Raw genomic sequence first — 26,100 nt, 5'->3', positions numbered from 1 at the left:
TGCAACTTCTCTGTATACAACAGCATCATATGCGAAACGCCTCATGGAACTTTCAAAATTGTACACTAGGTCATTTATGCAAATGTGAAAAGTAATCTTCTTATAACATTCCGTCGGGGTACGCATGTAGTTACTTTTACGATTGCAGATTTCTCTTCTTGTAGAATGAAACGCTGTTTTCTCTTTGCTAGATACTTTTCAGACCAGTCACACGGCTGGCGTGATACTTCGCACGCTTGTATTTTGTTCGTAAGGTGGCAGCGTGGTACTACATCGATTGCCTTCCAGAAGAAAAAAAACACTGAATCAATATGGCTGCCGGTGTCTACTGCTTTCTGAGTCTCATGGAGGAGGAAGATTGCAAGTTAAGTTCCACGCGATCATTTTTTTTTTTTTTTTTTTTTTTGTCGGACCCCATGATAAGTAAGCGTAAAACATCCAAAGTTCTACATCGGGCCGATGTCAGAGGTGGAGTCTATAGTTTTGCGCGTTTGTTCGATGACCGATGTTGAAATTGGCGATGATCTGCTCTTTCTTCTAATAATTAGGAGCGATTCACTTCTCCGGTGACTTACTGCGTACTCCTTCTTTCGTGTGCATTATGTAGAATCGTGTTAGTATCCCGACATCTCCAGTGACGGTTCCTACGTTGAATGATTTCAGTTGCTTTGATATCCCGCGGTGTTTCTCGACATGTCATTTTGACTTTTGTGTGATGATTTAAAGGAGGAACCACAATATGATCTTAAGTTTCGGAGAAAAAGCATTTAGTATTTCAGCCTTTTCTCTCTCATCCTCTGTTTCGATGCCATTACGGTCACACAGGGCCTGGACAGATTGCTTCGATCTGTTTACTAATTTAACATAACAGCAAAACGGCTTAGGATTTTTTGTATAGCGAGTAGATAGACTTTTACTTTTGAATTCGTTGAACGAGTCACGCATGACTACTTATGCTAATTTTGCTTCGTTCAGTTTCGGCTTTGGCTACGTTTAAATTTGCGATGGATCTCTGTTTGCCTTCGCGGAAGCTTTCTATCATTGCCATAGCAGCGTGTACGTTTTAATGACCTTCCCTTGGTCACTAGAAAGATTATTAAGTACTACTAATAAGAGCAAAAAAAAAAAAAAAACAGTCACGCAGCTTGAAACTTTCTGGTGCAAAATTAATTGTAACTACTGTTCCCTAATCTTTCCTTTCTATTATTAAATGATTTAAATAAATCTGTCCTTTGGTGTTCCTTTTGAATATGAAAATATGAAAACTGAAATTGACCTTTTCACAAGAAATAAAGTATTTATTGCTGTGAATCTTAATTACTGCCTTCTTGGCTGAAAAAGAGTAACTTATTAATTTTGCAGTAATGCTTGGCGTCTCCGGAGTGAAATCGAGCATACCTAAGGTTAAAGTTATTCTTAGCAGCCTGCGTAAGAAACAGCTTTTCAAGACCTGCGTCGTAAGGTAGCTCTGAAAAAATTCTTGACGCTGCTATTGAACAACTACGATAGCCTGTCTCGGAAGGACAAATTCGACAAATTTTCTCTTTTCACAAAAGAGAACCTTTTCATTCCAAAAGATCATGTTATTAAGTAGGGATCGCACGGTAGTACCTAGCCTTCTAAATCCTAAGTCTTCTACTTGCTTGCACTTTGTGTTGTGATTACTAGGAAAGGGAAGACGAGCATAATATTCAGTTCAGAAATGAGAAAATGTTATTTCATAAAAACGTTTTTCTCAGTGCTCAACTATTACAGTGTATGTTCAGCGTCTTACAAGAGCGCAGGAATGGTTCAAATGGCTCTAAGCACTATGGGATTTAACATTTGAGGTCATCAGTCGCCTAGAACTTAGAACTACTTAAACTTAAATAACCTAAGGACATCACACACATCCATGCATGAGGCAGGATTGGAACCCGCGACCGTAGCGGTCGCACGGTTCCAGACTGAAGCGCCTAGAACCGCTCGGCCACCCGGCCGGCCTCGCAGGAATGGCTTTTGTTTCTTTTTTTTTTAACAATAGAAAATAGAAGTACACCTCCTTTGAAAATACGTCCTTCCATAGTCAAGTCTACTATCAGAAAAATATCATTAGTAAAGTCACGGAATACACACAGAACGTTAACAAACCAAATATGTATGTCTATATCTACCTCTACATCCATATTCCGCAAGCCACCTGACAGTGTGTGGCGGAGGGTACTTTGAGTACCTCTATCGGTCCTCCCTTCTATTCCAGTCTAGTATTATTCGTGGAAAGAAAGATTGTCGGTATGTCTCTGTGTGGGCTCTAATCTCTGTAATTTTATCCTCGTGGTCTTTTCGTGAGATAAGCGTAGGAGGGAGCAATATACTACTTGTCTCCTCGGTGAAGGTATGTTCTCGAAACTTCAACAAAAGCCCGTACCGAGCTACTGAGCGTCTCACGTGTAGAGCCTTCCACTGGAGTTTATCTATCATCTCCGTAACGCTTTCGCGATTACTAAATGATCCTGTAGCGAAGCGCGCTGGTCTCCGTTGGATCTTCTCTATCTTTTCTATGAACCCTATCTGGTACGGATCCCACACTGGTGAGCAATATTCAAGCAGTGGGTGAACATGTGTACTGTAACCTACTTCCTTAGTTTTCGGATTGCATTTCCTTACGATTCTTCCAGTGAATCTCAGTCTGGCATCTGCTTTACCGACGATCACCTTTATATGATGATTACATTTTAAATCACTCCTAATGCCTACTCCCAGATACCATGCTGCCCTTTCGCAGGCGAAAACGATAGCTCAAGCTATTTATAATTGAGATATTGTCTGCTGCTTCTGCCCCTCAATATTCCACCAAACAATTATGCTCAACGATATAGACCCTCCTACAGTATAAACAGAACATTATTATTGGATAATGTCCTCGAGGTGTCGCAGCAGGCAGTATTTAGGTTTATGTCACAGTCCGCATTACTCATTACGAAGCGATACTATAACGTGATTGGGACTGTTTTATATAGCGGACGACTTTGAAGTGTTGAAGAATGTGGTGCCACTCCACGCTGACAGTCATGTAGACCCCGCGCTGGGTGTTGTCATCACTTACAGTGAAGCTACTGGCAACACTCTTTCCAGGAATTTTTTGTGTCAGTTCTTTCATTGGGATAGTTACTGCTGAATGAAAAGTACAGGTTCGTTATAATAATCTTCAGGGCTATTTCTTGAGGTACTATATAAGGCGTCATTAAAAAGTTTCCGTTCAAAGGCGGTGCAGTGCAGAATCGGTATGCCAATCAGCCAAAATTGCCCAGAGTATTGAGGCAATCGTCCCACCGACGTACCACGAGGAAGACACTCGTTTGGTGTAACGTTTTGTCCTGCTGTGTGAAGAGGTCAGTAACTGCCTGGTGCACATAATCTTTACCCCTGGAGCCTTTTTTTTAAAGAATCTAAGGTGTTATTATCGCCTGAGGAGAGGCCAGGACTGTAAGGCGGTTGCTCAACCACCTCCCACTTGAGCTGACGTAACTCCTGCGTTACGGCATTTGCGATCGGAGTCGTGCTACGTTGCATATACGTTGCGACCGTCAAACAGAAATGCTTCAATCGTCCCTTACAATTGAACAAATATTTCAATTACCAGTCGCTCGCTGCCAATGTCGCCTACAATTGGTCACTAGCTTCGGCCACGATACACACGAACGCTTTCCCAAGAAATTTTAAGCAGTACTTCGAATACCACTGTGTCGGAAGCTTTACTGTGGCAAATTAACTGTTTTCAGCAGCGGTAGAGATTAATCTACTTGTGTCGCCTAATAGAAAAGAAAGTGGTTTGTTGAAAACCCTTGGTTTCGCACGCTTTTCTTGATGACTGTAGGCTGTCTTAAAGAATTTACGGAGGACATTGTTTTTCAGTAACGCCAAATGTGTCGTGTACTTTTTTTCTCATCTATATTTTGCAAATACACCTTAACAGCAGCAAATCATTTTTTATTTGTCTTGAAGTTAAGCTAACAGATTTTATAATATGACTTTGTATTCTAGATTGCCTGTAGCAATGTTATCAATAAAAAGCCTTTTGGTTCAAAAAATGACTCTGAGCACTATGGGACTTAACTTCTACGGTCATCAGTCCCCTACAACTTAGAACTACTTAAACCTAACCAACCTAAGGACATCACACACATCCATGCCCGAGGCAGGATTCGAACCTGCGACCGTAGCGGTCGCGGTTCCAGACTGTAGCGCCTAGAACCGCTCGGCCACTCAGGCCGGCCAAAGCCTTGTGGTTTCCGTAGGTGTTAAAAACTTCGATAATGGGTCCAGTCGTTTCACAAATTACTCATAAACACCCGCTGGAGCCCAGCATCTAGTATCTGTTGTGTCAATATTTTTATATTTGTATACTCTTCTAAGTGACAACCCCAACTTCAGCTTCATTCTGTATAGTGGTACGTCTTCCCAGAAGAACTATGAATTTTAGCGTCAAAGTGGACTCTCGAGCCGGCCTCTGTGGACGAGCGGCTCTAGGCGCTTCAGTCTGGAACCGCGAGACCGGTACTGTCGCAGGTTCGAATCCTGCCTCGGGCATGGATGTGTGTGATGTCCTTTGGTTAGTTAGGTTTAAGTAGTTCTAAGTTCTAGGGGACTGATGACCTCAGATGTTAGGTCCGATAGTGCTCAGAGCCATTTTTTTTCACACTCGATATGGGCATCGCGAAACGGATAAATGAACGAAAAATAATCATAGCCAGCCAATCGTTCTGAATGCATACATATCTAGGACGCCATGAAGCATCAGTGATCGATCACCGTAATCTGCGACAGGCCCGCACAAGTGCAGTCTACGGACAAAACGCGACATCTAGCAATGGATTGCTGCAACGTAATGATATAATGTATAAACCGTTAGCATATTTCATAAGACTGTCATGATATTCAGAATGATTAATGAGAATCTTTATGCGGAATCTTCACGAAGGTACTAGCTGATTAAGGGTCCAGTATCCTCAGTCAGGCTACAAAATAACCGATTTTTACGATTTGTTTTTGGAAAAATTAGTTAAGCAATCAATGTAAATCTCTTTGCACATTATTTATTGATTCTTGGATAACATTTTCTGACTTTTTAAAGAAATTCAGTCATCATTAAGCCCCCTACCGAGGAGTTAAAGTTGCTCTGACCAAAATGAGGTATGTCTGCGACGGAGTTCATGCAGTCTGCAAATCGAATCTGAATTCAAAAAGCAATTATCTTAACCTATAGGACATTGCGCACGAAGTAATACCGCACTTTTTTAGACTTGAAGAAATAATAAAATGACGGACATTTGAAACAGAAATGCAGTTTTGTTGTGGTTTTTTTTGGTCACGTATAGTGCAAATAACTAATGAATAATTTAAGAAAAAAAATAGCCGATTTCTCCTTGCTGACATGTCCAAGAAGTAAGTCAGCCAAAATTAGAAAGATATCTTTGTTAGTTTTCCCATAATCCATTCCGTCAGCTTGAAAAACACTGCATCAACAAAAATACTCGATTAAAGATAAAAGTATGACTTCTATAAGATTAAAAATGAATTTGTGTAAAAATTTTCATACTCACAGATAATTTGCTACCCTGCACGGCACACAAGTCCTTCTACGACTTTTAAATGCTGCTGCTCCACAGCAGTTTTCGCATGTTTGCTGGCCGCCCGCGTTTCGCGGGATTCGTGCTGCGCGCGGCGGTGACCGGTCCTGCAGGCGATCTTGTCGCGATCAATGACGTATGTTTCAGTGTGGCATCCAGCGTCGACTCCCACGATTTTCAGTACTTTCGAATGAATTTGAAACCTTCATTGAAAATCGAAGCTCCCATAGAGCACCATATTTCAGTAGTTCTCGAGCCTCAATTGATACGTTTTGCAGGAAACTGCCACGCGGCACATACCGACTGGCAGTCACCTGTTCCATCAAATGTTTCACTAAAGGCACCGAGCGTGCCCACATTCGCATCTGCTCTCCGACGCACCACAGGCAGGCCCTACACGTCTGAACTAAATGACGTGTAACTTTGTTCCTACGTGAGGTTTCAGCTTGGGGTTTTCATATGATATTGTACACACTTGTAGCTTCGAAACAATTATAAAACGAAAAATCGAGTTTTTGAAACTGCCTGAGGAGAATGGACCTTCAATCACATCTTAAGCTGGCAATCAATTGCCGAAATAGGTAATAGGAACATTATAATTCCAGAGCGAACTCGGAAGTAATACATTAATTTACGAACCGTTACTGGCTGGTCTGCTGCTGGGTTACGTTCTGTCAATGCGCTTCACTCTATCTGTTCCAAAGGCATATTCAAGCCAGCGGGAAGAGAAATTATCCTGTGCACCGATGAGGCTGCGCCATTAAAAATATGCTGTAACGTAAAATGTATTGTTCGCCATTACCAGAGACATCTGGAAAAACCTTATGGTGAAATCTAGGAGGAAAATCAATGCTAACTAAAGCCAAGTAATGCTGTTGACAACTAGGCCAACCTCCCCACTTCCCAACTCCCAATCGACGGCAAGGGCTTGAATTACTGTGACTCAGTAATATACACTGAAAATCCAAAGAAACCGATACATCTGCCCAGTATCGTTTAGGGCCCCCGCGAGTATTCAGAAATGCCGCAACACGACGTGGTATGGCCTCGATTAATATCTGAAGCAGTGCTAGAGGGAACTGACACCATGAATGCTGCAGAGTACAAAGGAGTGGAGATCTCTTCCGAACAGTACGTTGCAAGGCATCCAAGATACCCTCAATAACGTTCGCGTATGGGGGGATCGGCGACCAGCGGAAATGTCCAAACTCAGAAGAGTGTTCTTGGAGCTACTCTATAGCAATTCTGGACGGGTGTGATGTCGCGTCCTGCTAGAATTGCCCAAGTCCGTCGGAACGCTCAATGGACATGATCGGATGCACGTGATCAGACAGGATGCTTACGTACGTGTCACCTGTCAGAGCCGTATCTAGACGTATCAGGGTCCCCATAACACTCCAACTGCACACGCCCCACACCATTACAGAGCCTCCACCAGCTTGAAGAGTCTACTGCTGACATGCAGGATCCATGAATTCATAGGTTGTCTCCATACACGTACACCTCCATCCGCTCGATACAATCTGCAACGTGACTCGTCCGACGAAGCAATATGTTCTCAGTCATCAACAGTCCAATGTCGGTGTTTAAGGGCCTAGGCGAGGAGAAAACTTTTTGTTGTGCAGTTATTAAGGGTACACGAGTGGGCCTTCGGCTCCGGAAGCTCATATCGATGATGTTTCATGGAACTGTTCGCACGCTGACACTTGTTGATCGCCCAGCACTGAAATCTGCAGCAGTTTGTGGAAGTGTTGCCCTTCTGTCACGTTGAACTATTCTGTTCACTAGTCGTTGGTCCCGTTCTTGCAGGGTCTATTTCCGGCCGCAGCGATGTCGGAGATTTGATGTTTTACAGGATTCCTGTTATTCACGGTACACTAGTGAAATGGTCGTACGGGAAAATCCCCACTTCATCGCTACTTTGGAGATGCCGTGTCCCATGGCTCGTGCGCCAACTGTAACACCACGTTCAAACTCACTCAAATCTTGATAACCTGCCATTGTAGCAGCAGTAACCGATCTAACAACTGCACAAGACGCTTGTTGACTTGTACAGGCGTTGGCGACCGCAGCGCCATGTTCTCCCTGTTTGCATATCTCTGTATTTGAATACGCATGCCCAAAAAAATGGCTCTGAGCACTATGGGACTTAACATCTGAGGTCATCAGTCCCCTAGAAATTAGAACTACTTAGACATAACTAACGTAAGGACATCACACACATCCATGCCCGAGGCAGGATTCGAACCTGCGACCGTAGCGGTCGCGCGGTTCCAGACTGAAGCACCTAGAACCGTGCGGCCACTCCGACCGGCTACGCATGCCCATACCAGTTTCTCTGGCACTTCGGTGTAGCTAGGACAGAATATGCAAGAGATTGAAGTGGAAGACGAACATAACCAGTGCGGTCAATAAGTATCGTGGCCTGTATCAATTGTGCCCGCTCTTCAAGAGCCACATATTATCAGAAGATGTAAAACTAAGTAACTGAAGTGGCATAGAACTCCTGGCCATCTTACATGGTTCGAGAGTATGGCCAATGGCTGCTGGGGGTTCTCACCTGAAAAGACTGCTTGCTCTGCAGAACAAGGTATTTCGAGTTATGACGGACGCTCCCTGGTACACTCTCAACACATACGTTAGACACAACCATACCTCTACCACACCATACAGAGAATGTCAGACTGTATATGAAAGGCTTCTTCACACCACGATCTCATGAATTCACTAGACCAAGAACCACTAAATTTGGCTTGTCTTTCGCTTATAAATGTTTATAAACATGTATTTTTTTAATGATGATGAGTTAAATTTTGCCAGCATTCAATTACTTTTAAATATTAAAACTTCCTGGCAGATTAAAACTGTGTGCGGGACCGAGTTCGAACTTGGGACTTTTGCCTTTCGCGGGCAAGTGCTCTAACTTCTGAGCTATCCAAGCGCGACTCATGTCCCATCCTCACAGCTTTACTTCCTCCAGTACCTCGTAACTTCACAGAAGCTCTCCTGCGAAACCTGCGGAACTAGCACTCCTGGAAGAAAGCTCTGTGAAGTTCGGAAAGTAAGAGACGAGGTACTGGCAGAAGTAAAGCTGTGAGGACGGGGCGTGAGTCGTGCTCGGGTAGCTCAGATGGCGCCATCACGGTAGCTCAGCGTGTTCGGGCAGAACACTGAAAAACTGAGTAAAGGAATCAACGATCAACTTGAACGAATGTCTTGTGACGTCCGCCCAGACCGAACGCAACGAACAATACCGAACAAAGTGGAAGAAGAAAAACAAAAACAAAAAAAGGAGGTAGAGCACTTGCCCGCGAAGGCAAAGGTCCCGAGTTCGAGTCTCGGTCCGGCAAACAGTTTTAATCTGCCAGGAACTTTCATATCAGCGCACACTCCACTGCACAGCGAAAATCTCATTCTGGACTTTTAAATATTTATTGGGCCGGTGGCGCCGAAACAGTCTAACATATGGTTTGAAATACGTGAAGCTATTGATCTCACACTGCCACGTTTTGATTATGTATAGTTGAGGGCGGCAGTGGTGTGACAAGCTAACTGATTATATTTGTTACGTACATTTTAGAGAATTTTGTGTCACAAATTTATATTTAAAGAAATAACTAACTACTTGTAAATATCTTCCGCGGTTTTGTAGGGAGAGAGGACCACTGATTCAAAGCTGCTGTTATTGTAACTTTAAATATGTAGTGATTATTTGCTCTTATACGTTAAACATAAATTATTCTGTAAATATTTCGTGTTACTGTACCACATGTAGCGATTATTGTTCTCGTTTCTGTTTAGCCACGGATACTCAACCACCCACACAATGGGTACAAAAAAGCACTAAATGTATATACCATCCGATGATGAGTTGCTAGGCAGCTCGAAACCGGTCATGGTTAAATAAAATACATCTACATAAAAGGCGACTGGTTGCAGTAATTTCTGAAAACCTTTTCACACCACAGTCGCAGTGTTCCACATCCACAATGGATAAAAGTCTTACTTTAAATATTTGTTGTAACATTCTTTGTTTTGTAACTGGTCTTCAGCATTCAATTTTGTTATCACTTTTGGTGAACGGCTGTATCTCAAATGTATATACATGGTTGAATATTGCTATTTTTAAAATTTGCCTGAAAGCGTACAGTAGGATATGAGATTTGTTGTCTTATGGGCAAATGTGATGCAATATATCTGGAGATATATTTCGCTATGGCGAAATCGCTATTACTAGATGTGTAATGTTCAGATTCCGTTTCCACGATGAACTGAAATTATGTCCAGTAAAACTACCGACACGTTCAACTCCCCCACGCCCACACTATCTGCCATACCATCATCTACGGTACAGTTTTAATTCAAACGAGAATAATCCCCTCTGGAGCTTCCGTTTTTGGCTATATGACAAATACAATCACGGAAGTTACTTGAAGACGTGATCGCAGATGTGCTCGACGTGGCCGCTTTTCTGCTGCAGCGTACTTCACGCGCGGCGACTACAACATCCTCATCGTGGACTACTCGACGCTGGTGGTGGAGCCGTGCCTCAGCCAGATCGAGTGGTCGCCGCGCTTCTGCGCAGAGTGCATCGCGCAGCTGGTGGGTTACCTGGCGGCGCACCCGCGCGGCGTCCAGCCCGACAGGCTGCACCTGCTCGGCTACAGCGCCGGCGCGCACATCGCCGGCCTCGTCGCGAACTACGTGCCGCCGCCCAGTAAGCTGGGCCGCATCACCGGTCAGTGCAGCTCGCGCAAAATAACGCAACACCGGCATGCGAACGCATTCTCGTCGTTCCGCCGCGCCGGCTTGCATGCTTCGAGTGTTCTCGTTATTGTCTCTTAGGTGCAGATGGCAGCAATGCAGTCTTCCCGCACCACAGGAGCAGGGAAAGTTCTTCACAATCAGGCCATGTGATTACGAGGGTGGTTTGATAAGTCTGGTAAATAAGTAAAAAATATTTTCATAAACCACTCACCTTACTTCCGTACATAGTAGCCTTTCAGGAATATATACGTGATCCAGCGGTCCTACAGCTCCTTCACGCCATCGAAAAAATACTTTGTCGAACTCTGCTAAACATTCGTTGACTGCAACTATCACTTTCCCATTTGGTGAAAATTACTTCCCAGCAAGCCAGTTTCAAGTTAAGGTCAAGTTAAGGCCTCACTTTGGAGCTAAGTGTGACGAATACAGTGGATGAGGAACCAGGTCAGAACCTAATTCATGCACTTTCGCCATTGTTATCGCTGATGTGTGGGATGGCGCCTTATCTTGGTGAAAAGGTACTTTTTCGCCTGCCAACCTTGGTCTTCTTTCAGACAAGGCAAGTTTAAAACTACCATATCAAATGTGTGAATTTGTAAGGGACCGAACTGCTGAGGTCATCGGTCCCTAGACTTACACACTACTTAAACTTATACCACCTTATGCTAAGAACAACACATACGCCCATGCCCGAGGGAGGACTCGAACCTCCGGCGGGAGGGGCCGCGCAGTCAGTGACAGCCGGCCGAAGTGGCCGCGCGGTTCTGGCGCTGCAGTCTGGAACCGCGAGACCGCTACGGTCGCAGGTTCGAATCCTGCCTCGGGCATGGATGTGTGTGATGTCCTTAGGTTAGTTAGGTTTAACTAGTTCTAAGTTCTAGGGGACTAATGACCTCAGCAGTTGAGTCCCATAGTGCTCAGAGCCATTTTTTTAGTCAGTGACATGGCGCCTCTAACCACACGGCCACTCCGAGTGGCCTTAAAACTATCCAAAAATGAAACATAATGGAGTCCAACTATAGTTCTGCCATTTTCCAAGTACTCTAAGAGGATTTTTCCTTGAGAATTAAAAAAAAACTGTCGACCTACCAGCTGATGGAAATGTCTTTGCCTTCTTTGGTGCACTTTCAAGAGCCTTTGTCCATTGTTTTGACTCCCGTTTAGACTACCATTTTAACTATGATGTGCATTGATGGATCCAAGTTTCATCAACAGTCACCGATCGGTAAAAAAAGTCTTGCGGACTGCAATCAAGCATCGCCAGACATTGTGTTGAAATGTAGTGTCCCATGTGCTTCTGGTCGACTGTGAGCATTCGTAGCACCCAGCTCACACGCAACTTTTTCGTAGCCAATTCTCCGTGCAGGATATTATACACTCGGCCCAGTTGAGATGCCTTCTGCCTCAGCAGTTTCATGGAATTTTATTCGTCGGTCTTGCATTACCGTATCATGGATTTTGCCAATGATTTCCTCTGTGGTGACCTCTGCCGGACAGCCGCTCTTAGTTTTTGGTGCTTGTCCATCCAAGTTTAAATTCATACCCTGTACAGTGTTGAAATTCTTAATACGATTCTTGGAATAATCAAGCTTACCAAACTTGAAGCCGCAACAAAAATGTTCCGTTCATTTGTGGAAATTTACGACTTACGAAACCACTCTATGCAATTCCATTAAATTTTTGTCGGAAAAGGCCAACGGGGATGCATAAAGCTGATTTAAAGCTGTCGGTGAGAAGATTGCAGGAACTGCAAGGTATTCAAATAATTCATTACGAGTAAAGGGTATATTAAGGAGGAGGGAAACATAGCTACACGTACTTCGTAAGGCCTCATTGTTTTGGAAAGAAGTAACCCCCGCCAAGCAGGTTATTAGAGGAATTTCCACGTGACACATTTTCTTTAATTTACATTGTCTGTATCGTAGTAAGTGATCTTACCCACTATACTATGCCCCTTTATTGTTTTATGAAATCCTCTTCTGCAACTGCTTGCTTGCTCTTCTTCTGCTTTGGTTGAGCCCTTTTTTTTCGGTGCTCTAGTGAGAAACCGTAGACTCTAAAGGTTTACATTTCTCGAATTATTAGTTGTGATAACACAGCTTGTTAATACAATCGTTTGCAGTCTCATTGACTGTAACTTCAAAATTATGTGAAATATATAATTCTGTGCAAGGCCTCAACTGTTGGACTGTCTCCTTCCTACCGAGTGTTGGTCTCGCATAACATAACCTCCACCACGACCGATGTTCCCTCCCGTACCACGTCCCGTGCACAGACAAGAGTCGGGGTAGTTAGATCGATGTCAATTAACTGCATGCAAAGTTAGTACCAGCGTGTACTGAAAAGTAATTCCTCAGAATTTATGTGAAAATTCTGGAAGCTTTTTAAATAAAAGAAACGTTATTAACATTCTACATTTTTGTTCTACGTCTCTATACATTTGCTGCCTTTCTCCGCTAGAGTGCTCCGAATTTCAGCGTGTAACAAACATGCCGGTTTGTAAAGTAGCCGTGTCGGTGAGTAAAAAACAGCGTGCTGTAATCGAGTTTCGAATTCGAAGACTTCGTCCACACATGGATCACTTTCATCTTCAGACCACACACAAACGCTGCGACACCTGCATCCGTCCGACGCCTTGGAGCCACTGTCATCTATCAGCCTCCATACAGCCCAGACTTGGATCCATACGATTTTCGTCTCTTTCCGGAACTTAAAGAACACCTTCGATGACTTCAGTTTGATAATGATGAAGCGTTGCAATGAGAGTTGAGACTGTGGCTCCGTCAGCCAAATCAAACATTCTACAGTGACGGCATCAAGGAACTGTTCTCTCGTTTGGGGGAATGTTTTCGTGGCCAGGGTGATTATGATAAGAAATAAATATGTAGACATGAATAATAAAGATGTGGAATGTTAGTAACGTTTGTTGCATTTAAAAAGCTTTAAGAGTTTAAAATAAAATATTGGAGGCCTCACTTTGCAGCACGCCCTCGTACATATTCTTTTTCACAGTGACAGCAATTTTAAATGGAAAATCTAATTGACCTACGTGCTAAAAACTGTTTTTTCCTGTAAGAACAAAGAAACTGTGAGGGGTAATAATTCAAGCCAATTCCTTATTTCTTCTTTTGTTACATCTTCAGAATGAGAAAAATTTTCAGGTGTGGCCACAATTTTCAGAAAATTTCCAAGTCTGAGAAAATATAGTTTCATTTTGATGTCTTTTTCAACACTTGTCATTTTCTCCCCTGAGAAGGAATAGTCGGCAGTTCTAAAGCGTGCTTTGCTCTTTTTGGTCCTTGGGCTATATTTAAGATGTATTTAATTTTTAGTTCTATGGTTCTATCTAACTGCTTATTTAGTCACTTTGACGTACAATTATCTTATGAAGAAGCTTAAGAGAAAAAACAAACTTATGAAGAAAACGTTGTTAGAGAACTGCGCAGCTACAAATTCGACACGTATGACACAATTTAACAAAAAAAATCTGTAATTGGTTGATTAAATTACGAAAATAGCCGACACCACTAAATACAAATTACAAATAGGTAAAGTTAAATGAAACTATTGAAAAGCGTTAGATAAACACGAAATTACAGCTACGTGGATCCGCGGCTCGTTCATTTTGCGGTAGCATTCTCGCTTCTCGCGCACGGGGTCCCGGGTTCGATTCCCGGCGGGGTCAGGGATTTTCTCTGCCTCGAGATGACTGGGTATTGTGTTTCTTTCATCATCATTTCATCCGCATTCACTCGCAAGTCGCCGGAGTGGCATTAAAGAACTTGTGAAGCGGCGGCCGAACCGCCCAGCGAGGTGTCTCCCAGCCACCAATGCCATACGCTCATTAGTCATTATTACAGCTATGTGAAGTGTGATCAAAGTACAGTTCTTAGATAAATTTACACACACAAAGGATAGTGACTTAGGGAAACACAGTTTCTATCTTGTATTTTTTTAAATTATAGATCAATACTTCATTCTCAGACTGAGGTTGTAGTATACACTATTTGATCAAAAGCATCTGGACCTCTATTAGTGCACATTAATGCGGGTTGTGTCCACCCGTTGCCTTTATGATGGCTTGAACTGTACTGAAAAACTAAACTCTGCCCGAACAGGCCATGAAGGCCCAAAGGTACCGACCGGAAGCCGTGTCATCCACAGCCCACAGGCGTCACTGCGTATATGCAGGAACATGTAGTCAGCGCACTGCTCTGCATGCCTTATAGCCCACAGGCGTCACTGCGTATATGCAGGAACATGTAGTCAGCGCACTGCTCTGCATGCCTTATGTCAGTTTACGAGACCGGAGCCGCCACTTATCTATCAAGTAGCTCCTCAGTTTGCCTCACAAGGGCTGAGTGCACCCCGCTTGCCAACAGTGCTCGACAGACCGGATGGTCACCCATCCAAGTGCTAGCCTAGCCCGACAGCGCTTAACTTCGGTGATCTGACGGGAACAGGTGTTACCATTGCGGCAAGGCCGTTGGTCCTTGAACTCTACTGGGGACACTTAATGAGATATCTAAATGTCGTAGGATGTACAGGAACCCATTCTACCTTCAGGACCGAAAGTACTGAAGGTAGTAATGTTGGATGCCGGGGTCTGGAGTGAAGTCTACGTTCTAACTCATCCCAAAAGTGTTTCTTTGGGTTTAGTTCGTCACTTTAGGTATCCTAATCCATTTCAGGAATGCTATTTTCCACGAACCATTGTCTCATAGATGCTGCTTTATGACAGGGTGGGTTGTCATGCTGATACAGTCACAACCTCCGAACTCCCTCTACTGCACCCAGTACAGAGCGCTGTAAAATTTGTTCACATCCCTCCGCATTTAGCGTTTCTTTAATCGCAATGAATGTACCGCACCCTAACAACGAAAAACACCCCACAGCTAAACCCACCCTCCTCTGTACTTCATTGTTCACAACACACATGAAGTCAGGTAATGTTTTCCAGGCGTTCGCTAACCCTAATCCCTTCCATTAGATTACCAAATATTGTGTGGTTCATCTCTCTAAATCACTCGATTCCGGTCATTTACTCTCAATTGCGATGCTTTTCACCATCTCATACGTAGCTTAGCACTGACTACAAACATGTATGGTTTATAAGGAGCTGCTCGGTCATTGTACCGCCTTTTTCTTTTAATTCAGGAGGCACAGTAATAATGCTAGCCGGAACGCCGGTAGCACTATGGAACTCACAAGTTATTTCTTCCGCTGATTGTATATTAATCAAAACTTCCTCGGTCAGTATCAGCAATGGCGGCCGAAGAGTTCCGGCATAAGACGTCACCATCGTTGGTGGTGAGGGCGGAGGAATGGACAAGAGTTTCAGGGCACACTCTTGTTCTTTGAGTGGGAAACTGCTCCAAAAAGAAAGAAGAATGAGCAATGTTCGATTGCATGAGGATGCAGAAGGCAATGGAAACCACTACATTAAAGACACAATGTGTATCCACTGGTCATTTGGCCTCTAATTGGAAAAGAATCATGATGATCTCTCTATTGGCAAAAGATTCCGGACTAGTTCCCCATTCGGGTCTCCGGGAGGGGACTGCCAAGGAGGAAGTGACTTTGAGAAAAAGATTAAAAAGCAACAAAAGGATGACGTTCTACGAGTCGGGACGTGTAATGTCAGAAGTTTGAACGTCGTAGGGAAGCTAGAAAATCTGAAAAGGAAAATCCAAAGGCTCAATCTAGATATAGTGTGAATCACTGAAGTCAAATGCAAAGAAGACAAAGAGCTCGGGACAGACGAATAAGTCTATTGTCAAAATCATGGGAAAATAATATAACGGGAGTAGGATTCATCTTAAATAGCAAGGGAGAGCAGAGAGTGAGTTACTGCGAATAGTACTGTGATGGTTTACTATTGATTCTGATGTGAAAAACCCCATCATCGACGTCAATAGTCAGGTACACAAGCCGATGTAGCAAGCAGAAGATGAACAGGTAGAGAAACGTATGAGAATACTGAACGGGTAATTCATTACGTAAAAAGGGATGGCAATCTAATAGTCGTGTGGGACTGAAATGCGGTTGTAAGGGAAGAATATCGGCTTAGTAGTAGGAATGAGATAGAAGAAAGGCTAATTATGCAATAAATTTCAGAACTGGTTCAAATGGCTCTAAACACAAGGGTCATCAGTACCCTACACTTAGAACTACTTAAATCTAACTAACCTAAGCACATCACACGCATCCATGCCCGAGGCAGGATTTGAACCTGCGACCGTAGCAGCAGCGCAGTTACGGACTAGAGATACGTGAAGATTTCAGTTAGATTATGTTATAGTCCGGCAGAGATGTCGAAATGAGACATTAGACTGTAAGGCGTACTTAGGAGAAGATATAGATTTAGATCACAGTTTAGTAATGACGAAGAGTAAGCTGAAGTTTAAGAGACTAGCTAGGAATAACGAAGTGGGATGCGAGAGTACTAAGGAATAAAGAGATACGGTTGAAGTTCAAAAACGTTCAAACGTGTGTGAAATCTTATGGGACTTAACTGCTAAGGTCATCAGTCCCTAAGCTTACGCACTACTTAACCTAAATTATCCTAACGACAAACACACACACACACACCCATGCCCGAGGGAGGACTCGAACCTCCGCCGGGACCAGCCGCACAGTCCATGGCTGCAGCGCCTCAGACCGCACGGCTAAATCAGCGCGGCTACGATTGAAGTACCCAGATGCTATATAACAGAATGAAGGCTTTTACGGCCGGATAAGTTTGCTGCTGGTAAACCTTTCTGAATATAAGGTCGTGGTCCACGAAACTCTTCTGTTGCAGAATGGTGGTTTACCGGCAGCAGCTATAGATACAGCTCAGTAGGCGGTTCAGTTGAAGAGGAATGAACATCTCTAAAAACGGCAATCAAAGTTGTTGGAAAGAGAAACATATTGACATAGAAGGTAAATGCAAAGAAACCATGGATAGGTAGTAAGAGCTGACAAGTGCGAGAATTATCTCACAATCGGCTTAATAGCTCAACATCCTGGTTGCTGAAAATAATATACAGAAGATGGAAAACAAAACTGAGGATCTGTTATGACGTCCAATTTGGCTCTAGAGGAAGGATAAAGGCACTGGAAAAACAGTTTTGACGTTGCGGTTGATAACGGAAGCAAGTCTTAAAGAAAAAGAAAAAAAATCAAGACACATTCATAGGATTCGTCTACATAGAAAAAGTGTTCGACATTGTAAAATGGTGCAAGATGTTGGAAATTCTGAGAAAAATAGCGGTAAGCTATATGTAAAAACGGATAACATACAATATGTACAAGAACCAGGAAGGAACAGTAAGAACTAAAAACCAAGAACGAAGTGCTCGGGTGAAAAAGGGTATAAGGCAGGGTTGTAGTCTTTCGCCGCTACTATTTAATCTATACCTCGATGAAGCAATGACGGAAATAAAAGAAAGGCTGAAGAATAGGATTAAAATTCAAGGAGAGGTATCAGTGATAACATTCGCTGATCACATTGCTATCCTCAGTGAAAACGAAGAAAAATTACAGAATTTGTTGAATGGAATGAGCAGTCTAATGAGTACAGAATATGGATTAAGAGTAAATCGAAGAAGAAAGTAATGAGAAGTAGCAGAAACGAGAACAGCTAGAAACTTAACATCAGAATTGGTGATCACGAAGTAGATGAAGTTAAGAAATTCTACTACTTAGGCAGCAAAGCAACCCACGACGAACGGAGCAAGGAGGATATAAGAAGCAGTCTGGTACTGGCAAAAGTGCACAAGAGTGGCACATTGTCAGAAGAGATTACGTGCTCCGTGTTCTCTGCATACGCAGTTCTGTTGCGGTACGGATGACAGGCACATCACAGAGTATGAGTTAATTGGCAAGGCAGCTGGAAAAGTACTCCACAGTTGAAGTACGCGGGGCGGTAAGATTATTCTGAGCAAAATGTCTAAATGGCGCGCAGATCGACCCTGAAATTCCGGCTGTGTTTGGACCAAATGCAGTGTCGCGCTCAGCCGCAGTGAAATTATGCCAAATGTGGGTGACGCTGGTCGGGAATGAAAGCCATCGACGTCGGTCACAGATGACATCGGTCGGACGGCTGATCAACCGATTCGCAGCAATCGCAGGTTTTCCGATCGGGAGGTCGTTCACGCAGCGGTCCTCGAAAGGCTCCGCGGCCATGGCACCGATTTCTGTAGTCGTGAAATTGAACGATTGGTAGAATTTTCCTACCGATGTTTACAGAGACTTAGTGTTTATACTGAAAAATACTTTCGTGTATCTGTGTCATTTCAGAGTGCAGTGAAGTTTTTAATAAAAGTTACTCGTCACACCGTAATGTATAACTTACATTTTGACATCCACTCATACAGGGTAGCGCACGAAATGTGTTACCATTTTGTTTTTGAATATAAACTTTATTGTCAGTACATTCTGAAAGGAACATATACTAAAATGAAGAGCCGTTCATGGAGATTTGTTCTAACTCAGCACATGCTCAATATCTCCACCATTTCGTTTCCTAACTTCCTTCAAACGAACACTGAAGTTAGTATTACCCTACGGCACATGTCTTCCGTAGTTTCACTGCAAGCTTGAAGAATAAGTCCTCTGAGCTCCATTAAATCACGAGGACGTTTCGGGAAATTTTTTTCCTTTAGGTACCCCCAAAGAAAAAAGTCACATGGATTGACGTCAGCCGGCCGAAGTGGCCGTGCGGTTAAAGGCGCTGCAGTCTGGAACCGCAAGACCGCTACGGTCGCAGGTTCGAATCCTGCCTCGGGCATGGATGTTTGTGATGTCCTTAGGTTAGTTAGGTTTAACTCGTTCTAAGTTCTAGGGGACTAATGACCTCAGCAGTTGAGTCCCATAGTGCTCAGAGCCATTTGTACCATTTTTTGATTGACGTCTGGACTATTGGGGGGCCAATTTTGTCCGTCATTGAAGCAACCTGGAAACATAAGTGAAATGATCCGCATGTCGAAATGCTCGTGTAAAAACTCCAACACAGTGTTTGCAGTATGTGGACTTGCTCCATATTGCATGAACCACTGTGTGTTGAAGGGCAAGACAGTAGCAAGAAGCTGTGGAATGAAGCTATTGCGAAGCATGCTCAAATAGCGCTCGCTGTTGACAGTTTCTTCAAAGAAAAAGGGTCCAATAAGTCCGTGACTGGAAATTTCTGCCCACGCTGTAATCTTCGGAGCATGATGTTGTCGTTCATGGAGCACTTGTGGGTTTTCAGTGGCCCAAAAGCGTATTTTTGTTTGTTAACCGCACCGTCTAAATGAAAATGCGCCTCGTCTGAAAAGAAACGTTGTTGAGAGTTTCTTCCCTATCCTCTGTCCACTGAGCAAACAGTAGTCTCTGCTGCTTGTGTTCTTCAGTGAGCTTCTGTGCACAGGTCATCTGGTATGGGTACATATAGAGGTCACTTTTAAGAATGCGTTGAGCGGTGCGTCTGGATATTCCCAGTTGCACTGCTGCCATTCTACACGATTTCCCGGGATTCTCTGTATAGCAACTCGTACCGCTTCAATATTCTCCGGCGATCAAACAGGCTTACGCCGTGGTCGCTTCGCTTCCAATACTGTTGTTTCCTGCACAAATTTATCGTACAACCTGTGGATGGTCTTCTTGCAAGAGACCCATCGTGTGTTAAACTGTTGTCGAAATCGCCTCTGAGTCACAACAAGGCTTTTCGTTTCATGAAACAGTAACACAACTGCCGATCGTTGCTGTGGCGTCAGTCTTCCATTGTCAGCCGTTGTTGCTTACTAGTCTCCTAGTGGCAGTATCGTGAATTACACGTCATTTCGTAACTCATTTGTTTTTCCAAGCTCTGCTGGTACTGCTGTAGAGATCCCAGTGGGATATCTAATGTGCGACGTAAATTGTGAAAGAAACAATTGGTAACACATTTCGTGCGCCACCCCGTATTTACTTCTGAGATGATGTTTAGAGAGAGAGAGAGAGAGAGAGAGAGAAAGAGAGAGAGCAGTTTAAGCAGCTGCAGGTTTTCATCAGATGCTCATGGCGGTGGGCTCATTTGCGCGACGCCCATGAAGAGCCGCTGTGGTTGCGTAACACGCTCCGTGACTGTGCTTTCTCTGTCAATAGCTGTCCAAGAAGGCGGTTCTAATTAACATACTTTCAGCCGTGTACCTGTCGAAACAACACGGTGCTCTAAAACCTCTGAGGTAGCACAGAGACACACTCAACAAATTGTCTGTTTCACAAGGGATTACAGATGCTCTGCTTTCTTATCTTTCCTTTGGCCATCAAAACGTTAGCCTTTGGTAATCGTGCGTGGAAGTTGTGCAAGCACTCAGTCTCCGCAATAGCACAGCTGTCAGTCGTCTCTAACACCGTACACGAAACAAGTGATGCAGGTTCATCATTTGTTCCATCTCATGTAATGTGCAATTCCCTGGAGGAAAGCGATGATTATAGCCATTCTGAATTCTGTTACCTAATAGCCGCACTTGGTGCTTAGTCACGCCAGTGCATCTCCATACATCATTTGTGCGCTTCCACGTTGAGTTCTAATATGGTTCAAATGGCTCTGAGCACTATGGGACTCAACTGCTGTGGTCATCAGTCCCCTAGAACTTAGAACTAATTAAACATAACTAACCTAAGGACATCACACACATCCATGCCCGAGGCAGGATTCGAACCTGCGACCGTAGCAGCAGCGCGGCTCCGGACTGGAGCGCCTAGAACCGCACGACCACCGCGGCCGGCTGAGTTCTAATAGCCAGAATATTTATAACCTGCCTCGATTATAGACGACACACATAGCTATCGTTCCCACCGTAACACACCCTGATAGCCTTTATTTTGCTAAATTTTCTTGCTCTTAAGATGTCACAAAGCAGCTTCAATGTAGAACTGATCACCAAGAGCAAATGACTGGGTCGCAGTGACAGTTCCATCACCACTTTAAAAATAAGGATGTAGTCTTCTTTTTATTATCAAGTTATTACACCACATTATCTGAAAACAACTCTATACTGGACTCGCCTTCGGAAAGTACGACGATGAAATCTCCATCTGCTCTCCCTTAACTATATCGACATCTAAATCTACATGACTATTCTACTAAGTGTCTGGCAGAGGATTCATCGAATCACTTTCACTATTTCTCTACCGTTCCATCTTCTAACAGAACGCTGTAAAAAGGAACACGTTAATCATTTCACGCGAGCTCTGACTTCTCTTCCTTTTTAATAGTGATCATTCTTCCCTACGTAGGTGGGTGTTAACAAAATATTTTCGTAATCAGAGGAGAACGCTGGAGATTTAAATTACGCGAAAAGATCTCGCCGCAACGCAAAACTACTTTATTTAACCCCAACTTCCATATAATATCCGTAACCCTCAAATCCCAACTTCGCAGTAATACAAAACAAGCTATCCTTCTTTGAACTATTTCGATCTTCACCGTCAATCCTGTCTAGCAAGGTTCCCATACCAAACAGCAGTAGTTCAAAAGTACGGACAAGCGTAGTGTAGGCAGTCCCATTAGTAGATCTGTTGCATATTATAAACGTTCTACCAATAAAATGCAGTCTTCGGTTTGCCTATCCCACAACATTATCTATGTTATCGTTACAGTTTAAGTTGTTCACAGTATTAATCAGAAGTACAGACCACTCCCGAATTTCCTTCATATTCGTGTTCACTTGAGCTCATGTTCAGTCTCGGAATCGACTATACAGCAAACGCCAGCAATATTGTCTTTCTTCCAAACATCGTCGGATTTATGTCCCATAATCCGGCATGTGAAAATATTTCATGAACATTATTTTAGTTTTGCCTACTTTATCATTTTTGCAATTCCGTGGAATTTATACATATACCATTTCTCGCTATGAAGTGAAGCCTATCATTAACCATAAACGCATTATTTCATTTTACATGCATCAAAAAAGTTTTGCATCACCTCGGTTCCGGGAGTTCCAGAACGTGTATAGAAAATTGGAATAGAGATTAACATAAACATCATTTCCGCCATTTTTATTGCTCAGGAAAATCATACATTGCATGTTGTACCACCATACAGCGACACCTTCAGAGATGGTGGTGCAGATTGCTGCACACACCGGTACACCTGATACCCAGTAGCACATCCTCTTGCATTGATGCATGCCTGTATTCGCCATGGCATACTATCCACAAGTTCATCAAGGCATTGTTGGTCAAGATTGTCCCACTTCTCAACGGCAATTCGGCGTAGATCCCTCAGAGTGGTTGGTGAGTCACTTCGTCCATAAACAGCCCTTTTCAATCTATCCCAGGCATGTTCGATAGGGTTCATGTCTGGAGAACATACTGGTCTCTCTAGTCGAGCAATGTCGTTATCCTAAAGGAGGTCATTCACAAGATGTGCATGATAGGGCCCCGAATTGTCGTCCATCAAGATGATGCCTCGCCAATATGCTGCTGATATGGTTGCACTATCGGTCGGAGGATGGCATTCACGTATCATACAGCCGTTACGACGCCTTTCATGACCACTAGCGGCGTACGTCGGCCCTACATAATGCCACCCCAAAACAGTAGGGAACCTCCACCCTGCTGCATTCGCTGGACAGTGTGTCTAAGGCGTTCAGCCTGGTCGGGTTGCCTCCAAACGCGTCTCCCACGATTGTCTGATTGGAGACATATGCGACACTCATTGGTGAAGAGATCGTGATGACAATCCTGAGCGGTCTATTCAGCATGTTGTTGGGCCCATCTGTACAACGCTGCGTGGTGTCGTGGTTGTAAAGATGGACCTCAGTATGACGCCGGGAGTGAAGTTTCGCATCATGCAGCCTACTGCGCACAGTGTAAGTCGTAACGCGACATCCTGCGGCTGTACAGAAAGCTTTATTCAACATAGTGGCGTTGCTGTCTGGATTCCTCCGATCCATAATCTGTAGGTAGTGGTCATACATTGCAGTAGTAGCCCTTGGGCAGCCTGAGCGAGGCATGTCATCGACAGTTCCTGTCTCTCTGTACCTCCTCGATGCCCGAACAACATGACTTTGGTTCACTCCGAGACGCCTGGACACTTCCCTTGTTGAGAGCCCTTCCTAGCACAAAGTAACAATGCGGACGCGATCAAACCGCAGTATTGACCGTCTAGGCATGGTTGAACTACGGACGACATGAGCCGTGTACCTCCATCCCGTTGGAATGACTGGAACTGATCGGCTGTCGGACCCCCTCCGTCTAATAGGCGCTGCTCACTTATAGTTGTTTGCATCTTTGGGCGACTTTAGTGACATCTATGAACAGTCAAAGGGACTGTGTCTGTGATAAAATATCCACAGTCAACGTCTATCTTTAGAAGTTCTGGGAACTGAGGTGATGCAAAACTTTTTTTGGTGTGTTTAGTTTAATCTTAAACTACACTTAAACATAGTACCTGAAACCCATTCAGACACCCTTTTGTGGAAATGTAGGATTAAACTGCGAACAGTCTAGTCAGCTTTTTGTTCCTAGTGTTATTTTTGTGAGGTCTGTATCTTTTTTTCTAATTTTGAGCAGTTCTTAGCAAAAAAATTCATGAGAGAGAAGCTACACATCGAGGAAACAACGACAGAAATAAAAGAAAGGTTCAAAAGTGGAATTAAAATTCAAGTTGAAAAGATATCAATGATAGGATTCGCTGATGATATTGTTCAAATGGTTCTGAGCACTATGGGACACAACTGCTGTGGTCATAAGTCCCCTAGAAATTAGAACTACTTAAACCTAACTAGCCTAAGGACAGCACACAACACCCAGCCATCACGAGGCAGAGAAAATCCCTGACCCCGCCGGGAATCGAACCCGGGAACCCGGGCGTGGGAAGCGAGAATGCTACCGCACGACCACGAGATGCGGGCGATGATATTGTTATCCTCAGTGAAAGTGAAGAAGTAGTACAGGATTCGTTCAATGGAATGAATAGTCTGATGAGTGCAGAATGTGAGGTGAAAGAAAATCTAAAAAAGATGAAAGTAATGAGGAAAAGCAGAAATGACGAATAGCGAGAAACTTAACATCAGGATTGCTGATCACGAAATAGATGATGTTAAGGAATTCTGATACCTAGGCAGCAAAACAGCTCATGACGGACGGAGCAAGAGGACATAAGAAGCAGAGTAAAACTGGTAAAAAGGGCTTTACTGGCCAAGAGAAGTCTACTGATATCAAACGCAGGCCTTAATTTGAGGAAGAAATTTGTGAGATTGTACGTTTTGAGCAAAGCATTTTATGGCAGTGAAACAGGCTGTGGGAAAACGGGAATAGAAGATTATTTAAGCATTTGAGATGTGATACTACACACGAATGTTGAAAATTAGGTGGACTGATAAAGTAAGGAATGAGGAGATTCTCCGGAGAATCGGCAAGGAATTAATATGTGGAAAACACTAAAAAGAAGAAGCGAAAGAATGGTAGGACATTTATTAAAACATCAGGAAATTACTTCCATGGTACTAGAGGGAGCTGCAGAGTGTAAAAACTGTAGAAGGAGACAGATTGGGACACATCCAGCAAATAATTGAAGACGTAGGTTGCAAGTGCTACTGTGAGATGAAGAGGGTGGCCCAGGGGAAGAAATCGGTGCTGGTAGCAGCAGACCAGTCAGAAGACGGATGACTCAAAACAAAAGTAGTATCCGATTTACACTTCAAGTGAATATGCACAGCCATTAATTCTGAACACTCAGTTTCAAATGTTACCTTTCTTCCTTACTGTAATTATATTGACACCGTTACATTTTTCTGTGTATAGAGTCCAACGAATTGCTAACCACTTGCAGAAATTAATTAATTGTTTTTGCTGGACTCTTGGGAGGACGTAACTGTACCTCTGTGTCTCAGGAGGACGACAAAAAGACTTTATATAATTCAGATTTCACCCGGAACAACCAATGTAACTCACTATAAACAATTTTTTCGACTGTGGAAAAATAATTTTGAGTATACTGTCGGATAACATGAATTTCGATAGCTGCGTGTCATTTTAGGTTAATCAGAGAGCAGTATTCTTAAATTTCAGACATTTGTGCGTTATCAGTTTGCATTGGCAAGTTTTACGAATTGCTTTAAGTATGATCGGTATGCAGCTCAATAAGCAGAGCAATGGCCAGGATCATTTTTACTACATCGCTATTCTATCCAAATAAAATTAGTGATTAATGTGAACTACCTCAAACTACATATTAATTTGTCTTTCATCAGGTGTGCCTGGTGTAAGAAAAACGTTTGTTATCGTCATTCAAATGACAAAGGAGCTCACTGTTACTAAAATATACATTATCCAAAAATTGTCATAAAAACTTTGATACAGTGATTGTTATGAAATGATATACGTGTAAGAAATATTTCATTTTGATAAATTAACGCCACGGTTATTGGAAGTCGGCTATAACATCAAACACTGCTTTTACTTCCCTCTGTTAATCACCTTCGTAAGAATATATGCAACAGTTTAGCTGTTGGTATGAACTGCCTCTTACTCAGAAAAATAATGATACGTGGTATTTTTTTGTATGATTTAGGTGCTTCAGATATTGCACTATGCGGCGCTATGTCTTCTTGTCACTGCCGATAGTGCGCTAGGCAGGAAGGGCAGTAGAAACTGCTGTCACAAGCGGTTCTTCATTCGAAAAGAAACGAATAACTTCAACAATTTTTGAAAAATACTTGTTGTGTATCTCAGCAGCTAAAATTTTGACAGTAGATTTCTTTCGTTG

General features: G+C 43.2%; 1 protein-coding gene across 1 annotated transcript in view; it reads left to right on the top strand.

The window, feature by feature from the left end:
• LOC126092201 (inactive pancreatic lipase-related protein 1) overlaps positions 1-26,100 on the top strand; it is a 208,545-nt gene that overhangs the window by 165,470 nt on the left and 16,975 nt on the right. Inside the window, exon 5 of the mRNA XM_049907691.1 lies at positions 10,090-10,347. Within this exon, the coding sequence (XP_049763648.1) occupies positions 10,090-10,347 (258 nt within the window). The remainder of the gene's footprint in view (positions 1-10,089; positions 10,348-26,100) is intronic.

Source organism: Schistocerca cancellata, chromosome 7 (assembly GCF_023864275.1).
Source record: "Schistocerca cancellata isolate TAMUIC-IGC-003103 chromosome 7, iqSchCanc2.1, whole genome shotgun sequence".
NCBI classification, from domain to species: domain Eukaryota; kingdom Metazoa; phylum Arthropoda; class Insecta; order Orthoptera; family Acrididae; genus Schistocerca; species Schistocerca cancellata.
Note: the sequence above shows the minus strand (reverse complement) of the source record. Positions and strands in the feature narration are given on the sequence as shown.